The 25,097-nt window shown below is 29.4% G+C and overlaps 2 protein-coding genes across 2 annotated transcripts in view; one reads left to right on the top strand and one right to left on the bottom strand.

The window, feature by feature from the left end:
- LOC105620835 (rho guanine nucleotide exchange factor 17) overlaps positions 1-11,761 on the top strand; it is a 41,090-nt gene extending 29,329 nt beyond the window's left edge. The window contains exons 9-23 of the mRNA XM_012202312.1: positions 1,123-1,200; positions 2,376-2,480; positions 3,415-3,531; positions 4,480-4,766; positions 5,626-5,763; positions 6,122-6,216; positions 6,288-6,510; positions 6,997-7,088; positions 7,781-8,048; positions 8,180-8,287; positions 8,899-9,138; positions 9,248-9,315; positions 9,432-9,758; positions 10,283-10,456; positions 11,499-11,761. Coding sequence (XP_012057702.1) covers positions 1,123-1,200; positions 2,376-2,480; positions 3,415-3,531; positions 4,480-4,766; positions 5,626-5,763; positions 6,122-6,216; positions 6,288-6,510; positions 6,997-7,088; positions 7,781-8,048; positions 8,180-8,287; positions 8,899-9,138; positions 9,248-9,315; positions 9,432-9,758; positions 10,283-10,456; positions 11,499-11,761 — 2,583 coding nt within the window. The remainder of the gene's footprint in view (positions 1-1,122; positions 1,201-2,375; positions 2,481-3,414; positions 3,532-4,479; positions 4,767-5,625; positions 5,764-6,121; positions 6,217-6,287; positions 6,511-6,996; positions 7,089-7,780; positions 8,049-8,179; positions 8,288-8,898; positions 9,139-9,247; positions 9,316-9,431; positions 9,759-10,282; positions 10,457-11,498) is intronic.
- Positions 11,762-17,645: 5,884 nt separating this feature from the next.
- Positions 17,646-24,313, bottom strand: LOC105620834 (prostaglandin E2 receptor EP2 subtype). The gene is made up of 6 exons (XM_012202311.1): positions 24,128-24,313; positions 23,076-23,315; positions 20,451-20,628; positions 19,953-20,200; positions 18,085-18,319; positions 17,646-17,755 (listed from the first exon to the last, which is right to left on the bottom strand). The coding sequence occupies exons 1-6, from the start codon at positions 24,311-24,313 to the stop codon at positions 17,646-17,648; spliced, it is 1,197 nt and encodes a 398-aa protein (XP_012057701.1).
- Between the last annotated feature and the right edge of the window lie 784 nt (positions 24,314-25,097).

The raw sequence follows: 25,097 nt of genomic DNA, 5'->3' as shown, positions 1-25,097 counted from the left end.
TATATATAAAGATTACTTTTCAAATTTTGCTTGATACATTCTTATGTTTATATTTTAATTTAATTTACATTTATTAATCTGGTAGTATAACAATATAATATAATAATATGATTTTTTTAATTAAAGAAATAAAGTTTTTAAAATTTTACTGTTTTTAAAATGAAAAGGATTACATATGAAAAAATTATAATGCATGTTGAACAAATTGTTTCTCTAAGGAATTCAAATTTAATAAAGTTAGACTATAGGAACATTCATTCTTTATCAAAATTGACAAATTATATTATAATAATAATAATTTTAGATCGCTATCGATGGGCTATCTTCATATTTGATAGGATTAAGGACTTGTTTTATTTACTATTTACGCTTCCAAAATAAGGCGTGTTGGTTTCTTCAAAATTCACCCTAGGCGATTTTTATCCAGCGTTACGCTGGAATTTAAGCGTCACTGTAACGGCATGTACGACCGGTTTGATTGTCATATTTTATAAACAACGGTTGCCGCACAACGGGAACCATTGTCGGCACGTTTGCTGATTATTTAACAGTGGCCTTGGGGGCTCCGCATTTTTTACGTCATCGAAGCAACTTAGAAAAATAATAGGAAAGAAGCTATCAGCGTACAAATAAACCGCGGGAAATATTTTTTGCTGCGGTGGATTACGGTATCAACGCGTTGGCGTTAATTGAATTGAATTCATTTCTCGACTCGCGGCATTGAAATTCTAGCATCTGAAGCTTACAGAGTCTCCTTCGGCTTGAAGGACACGAAATTGAGTCCGAAGGTCTGCTGAGAATACGCGTGCAAACACTTTTTGATATAATGTAGACTCTCTCTTAAGCTTAAGTAATAGCAAAGCTAAAAAAATGAAAATTATTATTAAGAGTTAAGTAATCCTGTTCCATTTGCGAATAACTGTAGACAATTTAATATGTAAATTTCTTTATTTATAAAAATAACAATATTGTTAATTAAAAAAAAACAGAAGATTCTTTTTTAAATATATTTTTAAATATATAACAATATTTTCAGCTTAATTAAGACCTTAATAAACGAAGAGATTATTGTCACACATTTAAGAAAAGTATCATAAACACAATATTTTTAATATGTTTCAGAAATATTTACAGCCCCTGAAAAGCCCCGAAAATGCCGGTTTGGTGGATGCTGCAACAGTTGATGAAATATTTTATCAGGTAAATATGATATAAGATATAAGTGAAACTATTTTCGTATTTTCGTCGTTAAAAGTATGTACGTCGCACTTATTCCGTGCGCATAAATCCATGCCTCGTCGACGGGTTGTAATTCAACATCCGGGAAGTTCCGCGGAACCAAGGAACTCCTCTCTCTTCGCAGAGTTATGTTTTAAATGCGTCGAGTTGTATATAGACGGAAGAGGGCTTTACGATCTCCTGACCGACCGAAGATTTAGGATTAAAATCTAACCACCAATCCATGAAGTTGATCGATCTCGCGGAATGGCGAACACCATTAACTGCAAAACACTCCGTTCAATTTTTTAAAATTCATTTAAAGCAATTGAAATGATTAATTAACAAATTGTTATATGTTAATTATTAATGAATTGTTTCAAAAAGTAATAGAGATCATTATAATAATTCATTGTTATAGACATTTATTGGAAAAGAGCTAAATTTATTGCACATAAATGATATTTGTATATTTGTATAATACTGGAATATATGTAGACATTATTATTAGATAATATAATTAGGATATGCGAGTGCATTTATTATATTATATATCATGCGATTGTCTTCTATTTCTTAATGTAAACAATAATAAATAAAATTGATACAAATAAACGAAAAGAATAGACGAAGACAATAGACGGTCAAAGAAAAATAGACGACGAATTTTTGTTTGTAATAATATAACTTTGTGAATTTTTATAATTTTCAGTTTATGCATTTTTTACATAAATTATTGAAGATAAAAAATGTTATTAATATTACAAAATTTAAAAGCGGCATAAAAACTGAACTGAAATTACATTACTTTACTTCTCTTATTATTTGTCTTTTATTTTTTAATATAAATAATAACAAGTAAAAATTGATAAAAGAAAAAAAAATAAAAGGTATAAAGGGCCAAAGAAAATCTTGATCCCAATAATTTTTGTATAAATTTTTACAATTTCTAGCATTTACAATATAAATTATATATACATTTATAGTGAAAATATTAATAATAAATTCAAACATAATAGTTAGTTCTCTACTTGTTAGATTCGCGTTGTAATTGATTCTTATGTTTCTAGCTTAAATCTCTCGTGTAAAGTATTATTTGATTGCATCTCTATTAATCAAAGATAAAGTTGTCCAAAGGAAATACTTGCGCATTTTAGGTCCCTGCGCTTCTCAGTCATCACGAGATATTCTTGGAGGAGTTACGTAGGCGACTGGACACCTGGGAACTCAGGCAGACGATCGGCGACGTCTTCCTCGATGTGGTGAGTTCACATTGTTACTAGATGCACAAATATCTTCAGCCGGACACGTAATAAATTACACGCGCAACAGTGTTCGTTTTCCTTTGCCGTTAAGATTCTCAGTCACGCCAACAGAATCGACAGACACCGTACAGTTAATTCGCGGCGCGTTCTTCTATTCGATCTATGTTAATAAATCGACCAACGTCGTGGCCATACCACCCCTTACATAACATGAAATATTTTTATCTTTAAAAACACATTTATTTGCGTTTCGTATTTTTTCCGTACACTATGTATAAATTTATAGCGATTGTTCCGCGATGCCGTGATATTTCAGGATTTTCTATAAAAAGGAAGTTATAATGTGAGACGCAAATCGTTTCCGTTTCGAATATGGTCATTGGGAATTAATTCGTATTGGAATTTGGTGCGCAATTAATAATAAGTGTTATAGACAGAAGAAATTTTGACAGAATCAATTTTGCGTAACTTCGAATTTATCTTATTACTATTTAATAGAGAGGGTAAAGTTAAGTTCAAATTCTTATCCCTGAATTTAAACATGTTGTATCATGGATTTAAGTTTTTTATTGATTATTTAAAAATAAACAAGAAATATTCCGTGTTACTTACATTTTTGTGAGGTAAATCTTTTAGCAAAATACATATATTGCTAAATAATTTGAATCTCAAATATTGTAGATGAAATAATGAAAGAGAAATGTATTTCATTAAAAATCAAACATTGAGTACAGAAATTTATTAAAATAATATTTACTTTATGTAATTTTTATTCAAATACAATTTCCATAATACATTTAACTTGACGAAGGATTAAATAATAGTTGAATATTTTTATTTTAAATAAGACTTTTTTTTTTAAATTGTGTTTCGTGCATGATATACAGTTTCATCAGTAATGTAAAGATAAAGAGCTCGTGTCGCTTTGTAGTTCACGAAGCCGGTGGTGCTGGAGACATACACCCTGTTTCTGGACAATTGGAAGTCTGCGAGGAAGGCGATAAAAACAACGTGCCAAGCGAAGCCGGCCTTCGCACGATTTCTCGAGGTACGTTGCACATTCTATCCGTTGTGACTGTTTATACCCCCACACACACACACACACACACACACACACATACACACACACACACACACACACACACACACACACACACACACACACACACACACACACACACACACACACACACACATATCTTTCTCTCTTCATAACACGACGGTTATTATTAAATACGAAACTTTTTCATTCCACGTCGCTTCTTAAAGCGTCGCGATCAAACTTGACCTTTCGTAATTTTATCGATATAATTAACTTGTTACTTGACTGCCGGTGTCACCGTCGCCTACTTACCGCTTAGATTCCCATGAGGCTGGGTGTATCTTCGACACACTTGGCAACTTGCGTCTCGGGGCTTACGAAGTATCGACCGTTTTAAACACTAAAACGCGCTTAAACTGTCAAGCTGGAAATTGTCATTGTACTTAATCATTGTTGATCTTGTAATAGAATTTAAATAGAACACTGAAATCACAATAATATTATAAGAATATCATCCTGACCTTATTTGACACTTATACGTTCATTTTTAAATATCAAATGAGTCATGACATTTTATGACTTAATACGACTTTATTCTATCCGGGAGCATATAAAAAATAGATTTCGCTAATTGTAAGTTATTTTTGTTCTTCATGACATAGAGAGCTTATAAGTCTTATGATATTATATATATGCATGTAATATATATTTCTTCAAAGTGCTTTCTCTACAGCGATTACATTTTATTTAAAAAAATTAAATTCTTTATATCGTTATGTAAGATTTCGATTGGATCATTATGAGATTATTGTGTCTATACAGAATCTAATAACCTATTATTGCTTAGTTTAACTCATTTTAAATTTATTCGAAATAAATTACAAAAGCTCCCAGAAGGTAAATTACATTTTGTTATGATTAGACAATGGAAGATAAATCACACTTTGTTATTAGACAATGGAACGCGAGCACAAGGGCAAGCTGGGACTGGACCAGCTGCTGATCAAACCAGTACAGAAAATCCCGCGGTATGAACTGTTGATCCAGAGGTTGCTAAAACACACGGATCCAACACATCCTGATTACGAGCTGCTGCAGGCCGCGCAGAAAGAAGTGCACGAGCTAGTTGTAAAGATCAACTGCACGGAAAGGGAGTCACTCGAATGGGAACAACAGCAGACGACGTTAAGAGAGGTCCAGGCCCTTGTCGAAGGTCTCGCCGGTATCGTAACGAACGACAGGTAATAATAATCAGCACTGATATTAGTTTGTAATTTTTACATTAATCGCGGACTGCGGATACCTAGTTTAGTTCTGAAGACAGCTGGTCTCGGATTTACAATCGACATGTGACATTGATTTATGATTATTTTGCGACATAATATATTTTCAATTTATGTACAACAATCGTATAATGTACGATTTATTATGACAGGAAGATAATTCCCAATCGTTTTCTCATTTTTTTGTTGACGGAGAATGTTGAAATTCAATTTCGCTAAAGCGTACCAGAAAACAAAAAAGTGGAAATAAGTCTATCAAGTTATAAAATCAATCACTCAATTTACAAACTAAATTGAAGTGCACTTTAAAGTCATATTCATATTTTCTTTGTTTTTAGATAAGTATAAGCGATAATTTTTTATAAGGTCAAGCCATAATAATAATTGCAGTTACTAGGTATTATATATTGTGCTGTCATAATATCATTAATTCATGATATTGATATTATAATATTTGAATAAAATTATTATATGCTATTGTAACAAAAATATTATAGAGTAGTCATCTGAACTGATTACTAGGAATATAAATAATTAAAAAGATGCGTACTGCTTCTATAGACCATTTCGAATAACGTTTTCCAATAAATTATTGACTATTGCTGTGACAGAAACGTCGTCCTACTTCGCATGCCTTTCAATCTGTGCCAATCGTCTCATACGCGTTACATAGTTTTTCCACTGGACTTATTTAGCCATCAGAATCGGAATATTGATTACCGATAATGATGCGTGCTGTAGCGGAAACTGGCCACGACGTGACAAAAAGATTCATCGAATTCATCGTGTGACACGTTGTCCGCTTTCTCTGCCGTAGAGCTTTCGTCCGACACGATCTGGTCACCATAGCATCGAATCAGGGCACACGGAAGGAACGGGCTTTATTTTTATTCTCCGATCTTCTCGTCATTACCAGCATCAAGCGCAGAAGCGGCACAATAAGAAAACCATCAACGTAAGTCAATTTATCTAAAATATACTTTAATAATAAAGACACTGCAATTGTTAGACTATTCTACTTAATAATGTGACAAAATAAATATTTTTGAGGATTTATTTATTTAAATTGAGCTTATTTCATCTAGCATTTTAATAAAAAAAGTTTAATACATAAAGTGTAAAAATATTTTGTTAGATTACCAAACATTTATTTAGCTCTCTTAAACTAATAGCTCTCTTAAACTAATTTGTAAATGATCTACGTATTATATGATTTTTTACATAAATATTAATTCTTAATTTTTATACATGAATATAAGGTAAATAAAAAATTGTTATGTCAATAAAAATATAAGAAAGATAAAAATTCACAGAAGCACGTGTCCGAACAGTCTGGTCGGTCTGCTTGACGCAAATAAGTATAAAATGTTGATGCGAATCTCACTGGACGATCTCGAAGTAATGAAAGGTATCATAGAGACACAAATTTAGTATTTTACTCATCGTTCGAACTTGAGGCTACCCTAATATCATTTCCAGCCAAAGACGAAAATTTAAGGCGAATGGCGCGCGAAGTAGACTATCTCCGAGAAGACTGTACAAAATTGACTCAGCTGCAGGAACTCGCCATAACTTTGCATGGTGCCAAGCAACAATTGGAAGACCTTATTAAGGATATGCTAAGTCAAGCCCAGCGGCAATTGGCAGAAAGAAACGCGGCGCATTCGCAGTTAGCTTGCTTGGAACTTACACTCAATACTCAGTAAGTATGTTTCTTGGAAATGAAGCAAGACAAAGAAATAGATAATGAGAAACTTAGAGAAACAATGATGATATAATTTGTTCTAAAGTAGTGCTTGCGATTATGCTCGAATCCTTAACATATGCCAAGATAAAGTAAAAGTACAATCTTTGCAACAGTATTAAGAGTAAAAGTTCTTGCTACAGAAAATGTACAAGTTTATAATATTTATAATATTTATATTTTTATTTTACAATTTATATGTAGTAATCATTGAAACCAGGAAATTGATGATGATAAATAAATTTAGTTTGACGTGGAAAAGCGTTTCATTACAAGTTAATATTACAAGATTAACATTGTGAGATCCTTTGATCATTTTCAGAAGTTGTTTTCGATCACGTTTCCATTACGCGTGCTCATAATCGAATTCTTAAATCATAATGATTCGATCGCGGTAGCAGTGTGACTCACTTTTATGATTACACTTATATACTTCATTTGTAGAGCTGGGATCGAGAATATATCCGTCATGTTCGCGAAACCTGACAAGCGTGCAAGTTGGGAGGAGAGCTTTAATGAAGCCAAACAGAAGCTTGGTAAGTAATTTTACATTTTCACGTCAAACATTCCATGTTAAAAAAGCCATCTCTGATAAAATAATTTATTGGTATTAATATATTTATATACTCTAAATATAATATCTTTTATTATATCGATGAAGCAATATAACCAACATAAATTTTTAGATACGTCGAATATTTTACAAATAGATAAATGATTTAATCATGCAATTACATATCTTTTGAATTTTTATTTAAAGTAATATTTTAAAAATAAAATATTAAAAGAAGGATTAAATGAATGAAGAAGTATATGTAAAAATTAAATAGTGATTCAAAAATAAATATGACGTTTTATTTAATAAAATATTTTAATTAATTGATTATTGATTCTAACAATACACACATCAATCGAATTACAAAATATTTTGTAATTTACTTTTATTTTGTAATTTATTTATTTATTTTTTTTTTTTGATAGTTCAAGATTGAAGTACAAACATACTTCTAAAGCTTTTAAAGTAAAATTCTGAAGAGAAGAGTGAGATTTCTCTGAAAATTGAACTACTCTTGATTGATTCAATTTTCATTCTTTAGAGTGAAATTCCACTCCAAAGAATTTAGAGAATATATTCTTACAAATAATTAATTTTCAAATCTGTATTTTATTAATTAAATAAAAATAAACTTATAAGATAATTTCAAGTACTTTCTTATTTTGTGTGCAGCATTATCAGCTGACAGGAGACCATGTCCTGAATTCGTAGGGCCTTTGCCTATTAGAAAAACGCGAGCAGGCCTTCAGTTTACTTGCGCGGCGCCGACGTTGGCGAACGGACAGGGATCGAAGGATGTTTGGGTATGTAACAGCGACGGTTACGTCGGTCAGGTGTGCGTACTGAGTTTGAGCCCGGAACCACCGCAAGTAACATCGTGCAACGGAGTCTGTAACGCCAGGATACTCTGCGTCGCTGGAATACCCGCGTGCACGCCTGGGTAAGATCAGTGTGATGACGCAGACAGATACGTGAAGGAGTTTGATATTAATTGCGACAAGATATGTAATTAAACAACGGATGGAGAAAGGTACGAGTATGAATTTTAAAAAATATGTTTTTTTTTTTCAGCTCAAACTTGTGCATGTCGAACAACAGTCCGTTCGTTAACAGCAAGAATAGTATAAGCATATCGGTGCAAGACGTAGATGCTAGCGGCGGTAACATACAGTTAGACAGGTAATATTTTTTCCGCGGCAATCGCGATTGACGTAAATAATAATATTTGAGACTTGGCAGTATTAAGTGGTTTATAATTAGCTATTATGATTTATTGATGATGGCAAATATATAATAATCATATTATTCCTCTTTCATTAAGTTAAATATAAATATTCGGAACTGATTCAATTAATACATGTCTACATTGAGAAAAAGAATTTGTTCAACGAACTAAACACATTTAGTAGTTTGCAGATTTGGTTAACTCAATAAATTTTATTTAATCGAATTCAATCGTAGTCTGCAAACTGTTTAATGTTAAGCAGACTACAGTTAAATTTAATTAAATAAAATTTGTTGAATTAACTAAATCTGCAAATAACTAAATGTGTTTAGTTAGTTGAACAAATTTTTTTCTCAATGTATATTTATAATTCAATATATTAATTAATATTTAAAGTAATTTTAAAATTAATTAATTATACTAAAGTTTATTTTAATTATTGGTCATAAAATTATCCTCAGAACAGTTTGAATAGAAGACTGCGAATATATATTATACAATAAGGATGAATCGTTTATTTTAACGTTGCTTCTATTTAATTTATCTTTGCTCGCGCATTTTGTAGTAGCTCGAGCTCTGATGATTCGGACTCGGACGACATTCCAAGCGCAGACACGGGTAGTGTGACGCTGAGCGGCGATGTATCGAGTATCGATAATACTATCACGGAAGAGGATGCGAATCAGCCCACAATGTGGCTAGGAACTGAGGACGGCTGCATTCATGTGTATAATTGCAACGATAACATTCGGATTAAGAAGAACAAAGTGAAGATACAGCACGGCAGCAGCGTACATTGCATCATGTAAGTTGTTCCGGTTTATTTTATTATTACATCAGAAAGATAGAAATACTATTCCTATTTCTTTTCCACGATTACAGTCTAAACTCTCGCGATTACTTCGTGATTTCAGATATTTGGATAACAAGGTGTTCGTTTCTCTTGCCAATGGAGACATCACCGTTTACGTTCGGGACCATAGTATGTGCTAATGTTTGATAATTTTTTTCGTAATTAAACAATAAAATAGTCTTGACTGCGATCAAATTATTTTATTCTTCTTTGTTTTACTTGATTCTTCTTTTTTTTGCTTCTAGCCGGTGGATGGAACACTCCGGATCCAACGACGGTGTCTGTTGGGACAGTAGCATCACCGGTGACCAAAATGCTGTCAGTCTCCGGGAAACTTTGGTGCGGGTGTCACAACAGTGTTAAAGTTTTGAATACTCACACCCTGGATATCGAACATACATTCACTGTAAGCAGCGATACGAGTCGCGCTGTTTCCTGTATGGCAAACTCTGGAGGTTTAGGCGTTTGGATTTCCTTACACAACAGCGCTGTGCTGAGGCTTTTCCATTCCGGTACATACGAATGCCTAACCGATATCAACATTGCGCCAGCTGTTACCAAAATGCTTGCCAGTAAGTCTCAAATCTTGAATAATCGGATATCCAATTAAATTAGTAGATAAATAAAAACATAAATTTAAACAAACAATTTTAAAAAGAACAGTAAGTTGTAAATTAATAATCCAGATTATCGTATGAATAAATCAAATAAATAAAGAGAGAAGGTCAATTAAAAGGAATAAATTAAAATATCAAAATTTTATACAGCTTAATGATAGGATTTCGTAAATTTCTTATTAATTTAAAATTGTCTTTTCTTGTTGAATTCTTAATTTTTATGGAAATGATAGAATGATGAAGTATTCAGTTAACTTAAAACATTAATTATTTAACATTAGTTATTCAACATTAATTATTCAACATTAATTAGTCATAATATTAAGATATTAAAATAAATTAGGTATGACATATTTGCCTCTCAAATATATTGAAATGAATAATATATGAATCTAATTAACTGATTGGTAGAAATCTTAAAAACGAGTCCCAAGAGATAAAATTTGACATTTATTTTAACGGAAGCATTAAACTTGTTGCAGGTTGTGATGACATAATTCGGCAGCACAAGGCAGCCTGTCTCAGGGTTACCGCACTATTGGCTTGCAACGAGTTACTTTGGATCGGCACAAGTGCTGGCGTGCTGCTCACCGTGCCAATTCCCCATATAAAGCCATCCACTCAGAGGATGTCGCAGCCACCGATCGTGACTGGTGCGTATTGACGTCATATTCTATCGCCTGTGTCGCCGTTATTATTGCCCCACGATATAATTAGAAAGCTGGCTAACACCCCAAATCGCGCGCGATCTCCGTCCACGTGGAAGGATACAGGAGCAATCGATCAATGTCATGTTTTTTCATCGTATTAAAATACATACGTATACCCAACATACATCATTTCGTGAATATACATATTATGTGTGTATATATATATATATATATATATATATATATATATGTACTATATACATGTTATGTACATAATATGTATATTCATACACATATATATATATATATATATATATATATATCTGGGCGTATCTAAGGGGAGGTTCAACAAGTTTTTTATTTATTTTTTTAATTTTAATTATTAAAAAAAATGCAACTTATTTTTAACTTTGAATAATTTTCTGTCATAATATTTTTTCTCCCTATTATGACTATGCAACTTACTCTTGATAAAGTATTTGATATAAAGAAAATAATTTTTTGAGTCGAAAAATAAAATATGCAAGATGTATTCTATTCACAACTGCACATGTTATTTTTAATAACTTTTAATAAATAAATATTTTGTTCAGAAAAAAAAATAAAAGATATAATTTATAAAATATTCTTTCCATTCATAATTAGAAATAAGAAGAAAACATTCTAAGTTCTAGAGTAAAAAAAAACAATTTATTAAATTCGAAAAATTACTGTTTAAGTAATCGAATTGATACCCCTTCTTTATTTGAAAACAAATCCTATTTAAAATGTTAATTATTCTCAGATTTGTTGTATATAACTGATACATAATTAATCATAATTAAATAATACATAATTAAATAAGTAAATTTTATCATAAATAAAAAACAAATCGGTATTACAAAGATTTTGAGAATAAATTGTACAAAACTATTTTTAACAATTAATTTATTGAAATTGTGGCTAAAAATTTGAAAGATTGAAACTTATATGCTTTATATTCACTAAATTGTAAGATTTCGAAAATTTTGGCTAAATCAAATAGTAAAATTGTAATGTTTTGCAGGAATTCCTCACGGACACACAGGACACGTGCGTTTTCTTACCTGTGTAGAAACACCGAATCCCTCGAAACCGGATCCTCGTCCAAAGGTGAATCGTTATTCATTGAAATCGAATAAAACGCAGCAAAACAACATCAATCGTGGTAAACTCCTAGTGATATCCGGCGGTGACGGTTATGAGGACTTCCGCGGACCTCAAGCTTCGGCCGAGTTGCAGGCTGGTCGCGAGGACTCCACGAACCATTTACTGCTGTGGAAAGTGTGATACAATGTAGCACGACCCCAGGTAAAAGACCAAAAAAAATGCCAGATAAAAAATACAAATGTTCCGTCATAAAATTTAAATAAATCGTGTAAATCAATCATTAAATAACATATATGACACACTGTAATTACACTGCATATTTCTTTATATCGCTGTTATGTGTACAAAAGAAAGAAGATTGAATAAATTTGTATTATAGAGAAATTTGTTCTTTTTTGTAGAAAATTTATTATTTATTTGAAAAAAAATATGTTTGAAATATAGTTTTTTCCAAGACAGTTTTATATTTTCCTTTTTCGGCTTAGTTTTGTTAATTGGCTATTACATATTAGAAGTTGTCCTCAAATATTTTATTGATATATAATTATACACTAAAGAAAATTTTTTATCATGCTGAACAAAGTTCAGGATGATACAGTAATCATTTTACTTCTAGTATGCATTATTTTATCAAAATTTTAAACATAAAATTTATTTCTATCCCAGTAGGATTTAAACGTTTACAATTTATTTGTAATACTTATATATTTATTTGTATTTCTGTAACAGTGATTTTATCTTATTATTTCAATTTTATTATGTCATAAAACTTTATCTCTTTTTTTCTTTTATATTCTTGTTTCTGAAAATCTAAAATAATTTTATTTCTTAACATAACAAGATTCTTTTATTTATTGAAATTCATGTATACATATATGTCATTTTCACACACACTTAAATAAGAGTGTGCTTCCAAAATAACATGACGAGATATTGAAATAAAAATATAATTTTATTATGTCGCACAAAATAAATTGAAATAAGTCTAATATAATTGTATTGATATTTTTTATTTCTCAAACTGTGTGATTGAAATTAATAATATTGAAATTAATATATTTAAGCGATTATTATAAGGCATTTAGTTAAATTTATAATTTTTGTTAAAAGCATAAAAAGAAGATATTTTAAAAGATATAAAAAAAAGATATCATGACATTTATATTGATGCAATAAATTCAGTAATTATCAATAATTTTAGACATTACTATAATTTACAATTATACGTACGCTAGGAATGAATTTTGATAGATTTGTTAGTATATAGGTTAGATGTTATATTTTAGAAAGACCTTATTGTTAGTTGAGCATGTTCAATCTTGATAGATCTTTGTATTTATAGACATTGTAAATAAATTATAGGACAGGATAATCTAATTGCGAAGATAATCTATATTGCAGACAAGGGTCGCGGTAAACGAAAACCGGCATGACACGCCGTGGGAATCGTTGTATGTGCAGCACGTAGGCGGACGCCGTCGTCGTCGCCTGATCGTGGCCGATCAGGGCGCACCGGCGCACCGGGTTTTCAGGGAACGTGGGAAGGTTCTCTGGTTGATATTAGCCGAGTGGATCAAGAGCAAGATGCGAGAACTGCATTACTCTCAAAATATAAAGAAGTATCGGTTGCAGTTCGTACAGAAGTCCGATCGATCGAGAACGGTCACGGATTTATCTTTATCATCGTTGTGCAATTTATGAGCGAATCTACTATTTCTGACCATCAGTCACGTCTGATGCAAGATCATTTACCAACGATGAGTGCTCGATGACCGTGGATTTTTTTTGTTTTCTTAAATATCACATATCCGAAATTATTTGACATTAATATATAAAAAATGATGTTTAGATTTGAACGTTTGAAACATTTTTCCTTTATATTGTTAAATTATTAGCAATTTGCTTTTGTATGCATTAATAACAATTGAAAAAATATACATATTTATCTCGATCTATATTTGCGATATCTGTATATAGTCTAAACCAGAACTGAGATTTAGTTGCACATTTCGGCCGATTTTGAGCTTGGTTTCTACCCCTCGCTAACTCGCACGGATTGATGAAGTGAGGAGTAGAAGCCAAACTAAAAATCGACCGAAATGTGCAACTAAATCTTAACTTTCTAAACAGTTGATTTCTCTCAGTTTGAGCACGTACCTTTGGTAAATTATTAATACCAAACGAATTTTGCGAGATCGAATCTTATGTTGGAAATGATAAAATCCGATCCTTGATGTAATTTTCGATGTCAATGTATGTTTGCTATACACACGAAGACATAGTCTCGAAAATGGTACATATGTTAAAAGAAAATATGTACCAAAACAATATAAAAATCCAAAGAACGTCTATAAGAACATTTATGAAAGAATGTTCATGAGATTCATAAGGATGGAATCTCTTTTATCTTAATGATGCTTTTTAGGTGTTTATATTGTTCGGGTTTGATTCGTGCGCGTGTTTTTTTTAGCTACTTTCTAATATCTTATACGTTCAAAATGGAACAAAAAATATAATCAAACTTTAAAAGAAAAAAATGTAGAAAGTGTTACTGAGGCTGTATTCTAAAATTTATTGCCAGTATCTATATAAAAATTTGTAGTCACGTGCATTATAGATTTTCAGTACTGGCAATCAATTTTGGAAACATAGCCTAAATAAAACAGATCTTCCATTTTGGACTGAATTATGATCAGGTAAAAACTATCGATGTTAAAAAATCGATGGAATACTGTACCTGGACATTAAATCGAGCTTATATGTGTATATGTATTAAGTCTGGCCTACATTAATTAGATATAGATATAGAGATCTATATTTCTTACAAATGAAGTGCCAAAAAGAAAAAAAGGAAAAAAGAGAATGAATTTCGCTCCTCATTTGTCGATCGATTGCGAAAATACCGACGTACTTTATTATTTCCAGTACGTGGTATAATATGGTGTAACTCGATGTGTTCGTGTTAATTGTTTAAGAGTTTATCGAGTTCATGTACATCAAGTGCATTGAAGTCTAAAATAGATGGATTTATTTATTTAAAGGAGATGAGGAATAAAGAAATTTGAAGCTTTCGCGTATTAGAAGTGACTGTTTATATTCTCTCTGCGCGCGTAAAAAGTACAGTTTGTGTGCGTGCGTGTTTGTAAACTTCATTATTTTCTAATTAAAACTACAAATCAGTAAAAACAAATTTACGATTGCCAATAAAAGTGCCGATAATTCTGTCACAAAATTGCCATCATGTATGTCTTATTCTTTTTTCTATGAACTTCATAAAATAATCATTATTATAATATATATGTATGAAAATCTGTTGTAAATTTATAAACTTAACTGTGACGAAAAATGATTGTATTTTCAAACGTTGGTTTTTTTCAATATTTGATTAAACAAAATTATTTTAAATAAGGAATCATTGATAAAACAATCTTTGATTTATTCTTTGAACATATTTATTTGTCTATTTAATAATTCGTCCGGCTATAACTATTTGTCTATTTATTTTGAATTTATTTTTTGAGTAGTTTAATAATTATTACTTAATTTGTAATGAGAAAAATATAAAATGAATAATTCTATTGGAACGAAAAGAAATAAATAAATAATTTCGAAAAAATTATTCATTATTGTTTTATGATGATTTGATTGTCTATATTTCTCTCAAAATTCATAATTAATGTTTTGCTGAATAATATAATAATTTAAAATTACATTTATAATTCAAGATGGATTTGAACCTGACAGAAATGTGCAACAAAGTCTACCCAAGCAGAACAACAAATCATGATAATAATGTCAAAATGACATTAAAATAAATCGAAAATGATTGAAAAATTACTTTTAATGATCATTTTGGAGCCATTTTGATATCATAATGGCTTGTTATTCTGGCTTGAGTATATAACCGCAAGTAATTTAAATAATTACTAACTTTTTAATAAACATACAACAAACCTGTGACAATAATTAATTGATAATGAATCTCGAAATAATTGTATACGAGACCATGTAATTATTAGTGTTTTGATAGCCTTTGTTATCATGCGATTATTGCAACGATCAAACAGTTACTTCGATTCTGTGTGAACGCAGTGATTTATTTGGCGTTGTAGATTTAATCGATATTTAATTCGTTGCAATATAAAAATGAATTGATTCGCGTGAAAAGAAAATAACAAATTTATAAATTGAATAATTATGTTAAGAATTAATTTGTTATTTATATTACACAATTTCGAGTTTTTTTTATACTTTATTATTATTTTGTCGTATTTAAAACAAACAGATTTTTTTAGGTAAATTATGGTATTTGTCGTTTTATGCAATTTCACGATCTTTCCATTCTACTATTCGCCAATTCTATTTATTGTACATATGTCAATTGTAATGTTAAAACTAGAACTTTGAATGCACTTGTTTATTGCATAAAAACGATATTTTGTCAGAAAAAGATTGTCAAATTATATAAATTTTCTGTCAAATTAATACAAACAAAAATATATGTGTATGTACGTTTATGAATGATATATAATCGAATGTAATTTCGAGCTCTAAGGAGCTCTGAATTCCAAAATATGCAGGGTTTAACAAAACATCGCGAAAGGGAGAAAAAGTGTAATGGTAATTATGAGAAAGATACAATTTTTAACTATAATTAAAATTGATTATTATCAAATCAGAAGCAAGTCATATTATATAAGATGTTATTCTTTCTGATTTATACACATTGTTAATATTAAATGTAACAAAAAAATTTTCTTTATTAAAAGCACTCAATATCTATCTGCAAATTATAATTTTAACGTAAATAATGTTATGTTGTAGTTTATTGTTAGCGTATATATATATCTATGCAAATATTTATTTATTTCTTATAAATTCATTATACAATATTAGCATAAACGCGATCACAATAAATCACAATCTTCTCTACAAGCGATTACAAATGTTACATCCTGCATACGCGAACATATATATATAAATTTTAGTTAAACTTGCATTTGAGATGTATATATTTCTTACGAGCGACTCGATTTTTCGACGGTAACTTATTTTCGACATTATTGGTGGCTAACAGCGAGTTACCTGCCGACATAATTGTATACTTGTATTATATACTTTAATTTCGATCCTTTATCTCGCGCTTTGTTATATTTTGGTCATTATTGGCGCGACGTGACGATATTTTAGATGCTGCACAGAGAGTGCGAAGTGTATGTTTGCGTTCTATTTTTTTTTGTACACGAAAGTATTCGTGGATGTATGTCTGTTATGGAAAATGAAAAGTGAGTCGTGATCTAGATAATTTTGGATTAACTTTTATTTGAAAGTTGTTAAACGCGCAAGTGCTACGTGACGTTGTGCGACATACATAAAGTACATTAACATATGTATGTATGATATTATGTACAAATAACGATATTCGTTTAAAATAAAGTCGTTTACAAATATATGATATTTCTACTTTCTAGATTGCACACATAACATGAATATAGGAATATAGTATAGAAATACATATAATAGACTTCTCCCTCGCGGTACGTTGCGTTCAAAATTGAACAATAATTTCAAAAACATGTAACTTTGATGAAAATTTTTTAAGTTATTATTTTTATTTTTTATATGAACTTTATATTTCGTATATACTACATTAAAAAAAATATATCTTCCAAAATATTGTCATTTATATCCGCATCCTATATTTGAATTTTTAGTATTGGAAAGATATTTTTTATTAAGTTATATTACTTTGGTAATTTGCGCGATTAATTGTATTCCGTCATTCATTCCGTCATTCATTTTCGTTGTTGACTAGAAACTTGCACAAACAAATGTATTTAAGTATACCAATTACTTACTTACAAATTAAAATTTTTTTTTCAAGTAATTTTTAAATCAAATGATGTTGCGTACCGAAAATCAACATCACTTTCATTTGCTTTGCAAATGAATGGAGTTAATTAAAAGTTGTGCAAATGTCTTCCAGTTGAAGCGATTCGAAGCTTTACGTGGATTACACGTGATTTTTCAATCGCTTTAGAAAGATCATTCGCATAGGCCGATCTCAGAGGGATACTGTAACCAGATGCGAATCGTGCTCTTCACTAACGGGGGTTGATGGAGCAGTGTTTGGTGTGGGTGGACCATTAGTACTACATTGATGATCGATCGTACCTGTTGCATGAAATCATTTTTATGACAGTGCTGCAGTAAATTTTAATTTTTACTAATTTTAATTTTATTTTTTCTCTTATCAACACTATATGTATCAATACTATAATCCTATTTTTTCTACTTTATTATATTCATTATATATTTATTTATTTATTATTATATATTTAATTATTTTATTTTTTATTACGATGATCTTATGAAGTTAATAACGTGAATTGATATTTGCATTATATAATTTCATTTTCATATTTTTTTTGTGAATACATCAACTATTGCAATATGTGACTAAAGATATATAATTTTCAAACTTTAATTAATGTATGTCTTACCTGTAAAGGAGTTGGAGCGACTTTTAAAAGATGAATCAGGCCAGCAGATTCTACAAAGGGGCTTCAACAATCGAAATCTCGGCCGGGGCATTCGTAAAAGAACATAAATATATGGATCCAGGGTGAAGTGAATGCATAAAAGAATATCTGCTATGATGTGGAAAATTCGAATGCATTTTACAGTGATCGCCGTTTTAGGTAAATGCATCGCGAATTGAGTCAATGGAATGGAAATCTAGAGAAGACAATAAACAGAATTTAATAATTTAGAGTTTAATAATTTAATCTAAATAATAAAAAAATTTATTTAATCATTGTAGATAGAATGTTATTCTTACAAAAAAAAAACATTTAAAGACAGGGAGAGACATTCGCAATTGTGTATTAAACCTATTCTTTTATTTATTTATTAAAATTTTTATTTATAAAATAAATGGACTATATACATATATAACAGTGACGTCTTTAATTTGTACAAAAAATATTTGATTATGTTATATCTCTCTATTATATCTATCTATTTTGCGAATTAATTTACTCCGCGTGTGTAAAATTTTCTATCACCTGACAAAACCATCAACAGGATGAAATCAATTCAGAGACGATCAGAATATTGGCTCGCGGATGTCTCGATGGCTCGTACGTGAAACTATTCTCAAATATTGATCATTTATCTTTATCGACCTTCACTTTTAGCGGAAGCGCGCGATATTTCTGTACTGGTTAGATGTAATAAATAATAATGATCATCGTTTCCGGCAAAAAGATGCTTGCTGTAAGTCAATCAATTTATTTAGAAAAATCTCTATTTATTTATTTTGTATGAAAGTTTTTGTATGAGAATTTTTATTTAGTATTGTCATACTCTTAATATTATTTATTATCATATTGTTATTATTTGCTATTATTATTTGCTATTATTACTTCTTTTTCTTTTTCTTCTTATTGTTATCTGTTTACAATGCAAAAATTATATCAATAATTTATTCTGCAATTTTTTAATTGTTTTATCTTTAAATATTTTTCTGATAAAAACGTTTTATATGAAAAGTATCTTTTTATAAAATAGATTTTTAAAAATTCAATATATCATCAAAATATTTTCACACCGCGTATAGCAATCTCAAGAATCATTTCGTTATAAAAATTATTTATTTCCTCTTGATACTATTAAGATTAAAATGGAGGAACATCGTAAATATAACAGGAAACATCGGCTTAAAACAGTACTCAGTAAGCAAATCACGCGATCCCCTCGTTGAATTGCCGAAAGTAAAATCTATTCCCGATAAAATTTTCACAAGGTCATGTTATATTTATAGCGACAAATAATAAAAAGGAATATAACTGGAAGAGACAGGAATTTATATTTCAACCAAAGATTTCCCTTTTAATTACAAGAGAACTATTGTGTATAGAGAACTATCAGCACTATTGTGTCAGTCTATTGTTCATTAGAATTGTAAAACAAGAATAGAATGATTCAATAGCGATAGTGCGCTCCCCGAATACAGCCATATATTCATAACTTATTAAATATAAAAAATAATAAATATTTTATATTTAAATATAAAAAATAATAAAAAATATGAAGATACATACGTTACAGAAACAAAAGACATTAATATTAATTTATTATATTAATTTATTTTATATTAATTTATTTTACCAGTAAAATTTGTTTTCCATTATTTATTATTTTATTGTATTTTTAATTATTTCATTTTATTATTTCATTTTTTATGTTTATCTATTATTAAAATTGTATAAAAACAATAATTAATATTAATATATTAATTATTGTTTTTACACAATTTTGTCATAAGATAGATTATATAATCATAAATTAATTATGGCGATAAACTTACCATGTATGGCATCCAGCATATAACGAATGATATTGATAATACAGCCATAAGTCTTGCGAATGCTCTTTCTTCAGTTGTAACTGTTTCTAATCGATGTGGTGTATGTATTCCGGCTATAGTCAACAAAGGTTTTGCCCTTGATGAGGCTCTGGAGATTCTCCCAAGAGCAACTGTACGACGACTTAATTTACTCAAAGCCCTAGAAACTGCCAAGTTGCACCAAACAATTGACAAACATAAAAGAGTACCTATAATTTAAAAAGAATTAGAATATATTTAGTAACTTGAAAATAATTTTTTTATAAATGGATCCTTTCCGTTAAAATTGGAAACATATTTATAATAATTGCCATAATTAGTTATTATTTATTTAAATGCAATTATTATATATGTTGATATGTTTATATTAAAATAGAATAATCAACTAATTGTAAGTAAATATTATACCTTTTTAATAATCAGTAATTTCTTCTTTTTATTATATGCTCATTTACTCACCAAAAATAAACCATACATAAGCATAAGCGATATCGCTCAGCTCTGTGGCCTCTCTGTAACGCACGCATTGTTTGTCTTTATAATACAATCCGAAGCCCATAACCGGAAGACTGGTTATCGTTAATGCAATCAACCAAAGCGCCAACATGCAACGCACAATTACCGGATACGTCACCTGCTGAAAGATACATGCGTGTTATCCATTAAGACATCGAGACATATCGATGCAGATATCGACTTTTTGTTGCAATTTTTGTTTTGCAACAATTTTTGTTTTGCAATAATTACAGATTGAAGAAATCGAGAAAAATTAATTATTCGAAGAAATTTATACTGCCATAAATTAACAAAAAGAACACTAAGTGACAGAAATTAATAGTCTTTACTTATAAATTTACTTGTAAACTTTCATTAATTTCTGTTTCTGTTTAATTGTAAACAAATAATTTTATAATTTTTTATAAGAAAATATTTTGTAAGAAGATTAATGTCATTCATTGTTCATGAATGAGATAATGCTATTGCTGATTTATTGTAAAAATTTTTAAGTTCAATTCGATTTGCTAATATTGATTTTTAAACATTCATCTAATTTGAATTACGAATTTTCTATATATTCATACAAACATAAATTATAGAATATAATTAATTATATAATTGGAGTTTTAATATTAACAAAAATTAAATTTGTCTCTCAAAGAAACACAACAAAGTATCCCTTTTCGAGTTTGATGAGTTTGTAATAGATATGTTGCAATCAATTCATTAAAATAAGGGATATGTATTGTTTTATGCATACACTCTTAAGGATTCAAACATCTTTTGAAAAAAAAATTGGTTAATTTTTTTAATATTGTTGAAACTATAAAAATTTTTTTAGATTTAAAATTTTTATCCCAGATCTTATATTATTTTCATGTCTAACTATTCGTTCTTGTTTCTTTTTCGATTATATATAATCTCTTTATGCGTTTGTTAATTTTCTGTTCTGCAGAAACCTTTTGAAAAAAACAGAAGAAAAGGAACCAAGAAAAAAATAATCTAAATAATTATCATGAAAGAACAATTCGTCCAAGTTTTATCTTATAGTGTCTTATACCGTTACATACGATTTTTATAACACAATCAGGATAAGGTAAGTGAATAATGTAACTGATAATTGAAGTTTTATACACCAACTTTAACATAAATATGAGAGAAATAACATATGTTCGCATTGATGCCTTGTTTTAACGAACTGCATCATGAAGAGAATTTCGAGAACATCATTCTGCGCAAAATCTTTATGAAACTTTCAAGGTCAATCGTCTGCTCTCAAAATCGATGAAACGATACTTGTTTTGTGGATTAAATTACGTCTAAAATTGACCAGATATCGATGTCTAAATTTATGAATTTTTCGTTTGCAATTTTGTATAGTTTCATGTGCGATCTACGCGTAAAACGATATCGTGAAATTAATATTAAAAGTACCATATTGCAATTGAAAATATGATCTGTTTTATTAATCTTTTAAGACCAGTTTTTTAGTCATATATTTATAAATTTAGGAACTCGTTAATCTATCACCTGTCACGTTTTGATGAAAGGATGTATAAATAACGTGGGTTTCACATTATTAATATCATTCTGGAGAATAACTTGAATTAGGTGGGGTTTTCTTGGGAAAAACAATATTTGACAAAGTGCGACCTAACAGTAACAGTAATCAACTCCAATTACTTGCAATCTTGGATACTGCGTCTAAAGATGATCACGCTGTGTAAATTGACGTCAGTTTCTATCGCATTGTGATCGATATCTCCTTAATTAGTAGCCGCGAAATTATTCGAATTTATTAATAAAAATTTGTCAGAATAGCATTTCAGGAAAATACTTAGTACTCCTACATCAATATACAATAATAATTCATGCAAGAATCAGTTTTTAACTCGATCAATGTTTTCCCTTTTTTATTCCATCTTTATCATAAAATACGATCGTTCTATAAGCGTCGTAACTTTGGAGTGGCGCATGTGTATAAATTTCTCACACGCATTAATTCGTTCGCAGTAAGTAAGACTATGTCATGAATCATAACATGCGATTTACTTTGGCAACGCGCTTTGTGGGTTGACTTTCGGTCCGTCATTAAAAATAATAATCTATTGGAAAAATAAAAGAGAAAGAAAATTTATTTTTCCAATAGATTATGTAAAGTAAAATAACTTCTTTATTTTCTTTATTTAGATTATATAAAAGAACAAATTAATTCTCTTTTTGTACAAACAATTGATAAGTAATTACATTATTATTTTTCAACATATTAACATCTTTATAATATGATGCTTGATTATAGCATTAAATTATCAAAAATTGCTTGTTAATTTAATTCACGATTACTAGAGTAGTTTTAATTGCATTTATAGTCCGGAAAAACAATTCGGCGTGCAGTTCGAAAAGACTACAATGTGATATATACGCATAATGCAAGTACAGTATATATCAGTAATTCAAGATTGAATTATTTAAAAGTAATGAAGATCTAGCTTAGACCGTAATAGGCATTTTTAATTTCTATTGATTGTGTACTCATATACGGTCTAAAAATAAAGATTCTTGATATTATTTTAAACTTAGGCTTACCTTTTGATAAACAAAGGGTCTAGTTAAAGCTAACCATCTCTCCGCTGCCATGACGATGGCGACGCAGCCACTGAAGAGACCAAAAAGTCGCCAAACAACTCGAAGAGAGCAAAATATTCTTGTAGATGTCACATCACCCGCATAAATTGTAACATACATCTGAACTAACATCCCCAATAACGCTACGAGATCATTGGTTGCCAAACAGCGTAACATTAGTAAATGCTTACGGTTTCTTCTCTGAAATAAAATAAGTTGATGTATAGCATGGCATTGTTGGAACTCTACAATTTTTTATTAGAAAAACAACAAACTTTTCACTTTCAAAACGATTTAAATTAATAAAAATATATTTTTATTATATAATAGAAATATATTTTTTATATTAAATTATTGATATATTTTAAAAAAATATTAGACCACTCATTATTTGCTTGTTTAAAATATATTTAGTATAATTTTATACTTATTATTAACTTTTTTACAAAAAAAGATTTCAAAACACTCTAAAAAAAGATTTAACTTTTTATCAATTTGAACTGTCGACTTATCATGTCAATATCAAATATCTTACGGTTATTTACTTCATATTTTTATAATCAACTATAAGAAAGCATTTCAATTATACTTTCCGCATTTTTTTTCTATTAAACCTTTAAACATTTCTGGAATTTAATTAAATCACGTTATTCTTAAAGACATTTTATTTAATATAATATACATATATTTTTCAGATTTAATTTTTATAGATTTTAATTTTTATTTTTAACTAAGAAGATAACAAAACTATGCCAAAGATAAATACATTTTTAAGGAACACTTAATCAACTTAATAAGTAATTCTTTAATAGATATACTTTATATTATTAATTGAGAGGAAGAAGAATTTTTTTATTTGAGAAAAATAAAATTATAATGTATGTAATATATAATTTCTGATTTGTTTTATTAATAATAATAGTTATTACAATGTATTATTACAATTTAAAAAATATTAGTAGTTTATATTAATTAATATAAACTAATGTATGATGTTATGATTTTTTAATTACCTTGTCTCGATGAAAAAGTATGACCAGCGCAGACACGTTACCAATGACGCCAGTTGTGTAGACAAGAGTCAATACAAGTTGAGGCACGAAACTCACATGCTTTCTTCGTGTAACACTTGTCATTACATCGGTCATCGTTGTCTTATTAAACGCAAAAGTTGACAAGGTATCGTTATCCGCCAACATGATTGCAGTATGTATGAATTAAAAAATTTAATTTCACCTATCGTTTATTTCCTCAGCTTTGTTGAAAAACTTATCTTAATATGACGTAAAGAGCTAATCTAATAAAGTATCCAGACTCGTTTGACCTTATAACTTGCCGGTTGACTTACATTAATTATAATATAATTCAATGTAAAAGTAATTTCTCTTTAAAACATGCCAATTTCAATTGTCACCTTCCTCGTAAGCAACTGCGAGTTTCTATTTATAGTAGTAGTATAAACATCAAATCATATTTTGATCACTTGGTATACACTTTTTCTCTTTCAGAATTTTATTCAGATCATTAGAATAGATCCAAAGAAAATAGAAGTTTCTCCTGTATGAAAAATGCAAGTGCATTACATTATGCAATTTGAATTGATTGCGTTTTTGCGTTTTCTAAAAATGTACAATTTCTTGTTGTTATTTGCATTAACAATTCTTGCATATGTAACACGATATCTTTTTGCAATATTTTTCCAAAGAGGATCACTGAAATAAAATTAACAAGATACTTTACATTTCTGTGCATAATTTGTAATGTAATTTATAATGTAAGTGACTTAATATACTGAAAATGGGAAAATCGGAATTCGAAAGTAAATAATAATAAAAATAATTAATTGTAATCAGAAGATTAAAATTGAAAGTGCTCTGAATTATGGATATAACAACTTATAAAACTTTTCGAATAACGAAGGATCGTAAAACGCAGAGAGAGAGAGAGAGAGAGAGAGAGAGAGAGAGAGAGAGAGAGAGAGTA

This window comes from Atta cephalotes (genome assembly GCF_000143395.1).
Source record: "Atta cephalotes unplaced genomic scaffold scaffold00030, whole genome shotgun sequence".
NCBI lineage: Eukaryota > Metazoa > Arthropoda > Insecta > Hymenoptera > Formicidae > Atta > Atta cephalotes.
This window is presented reverse-complemented; position numbering and strand designations above follow the sequence as displayed.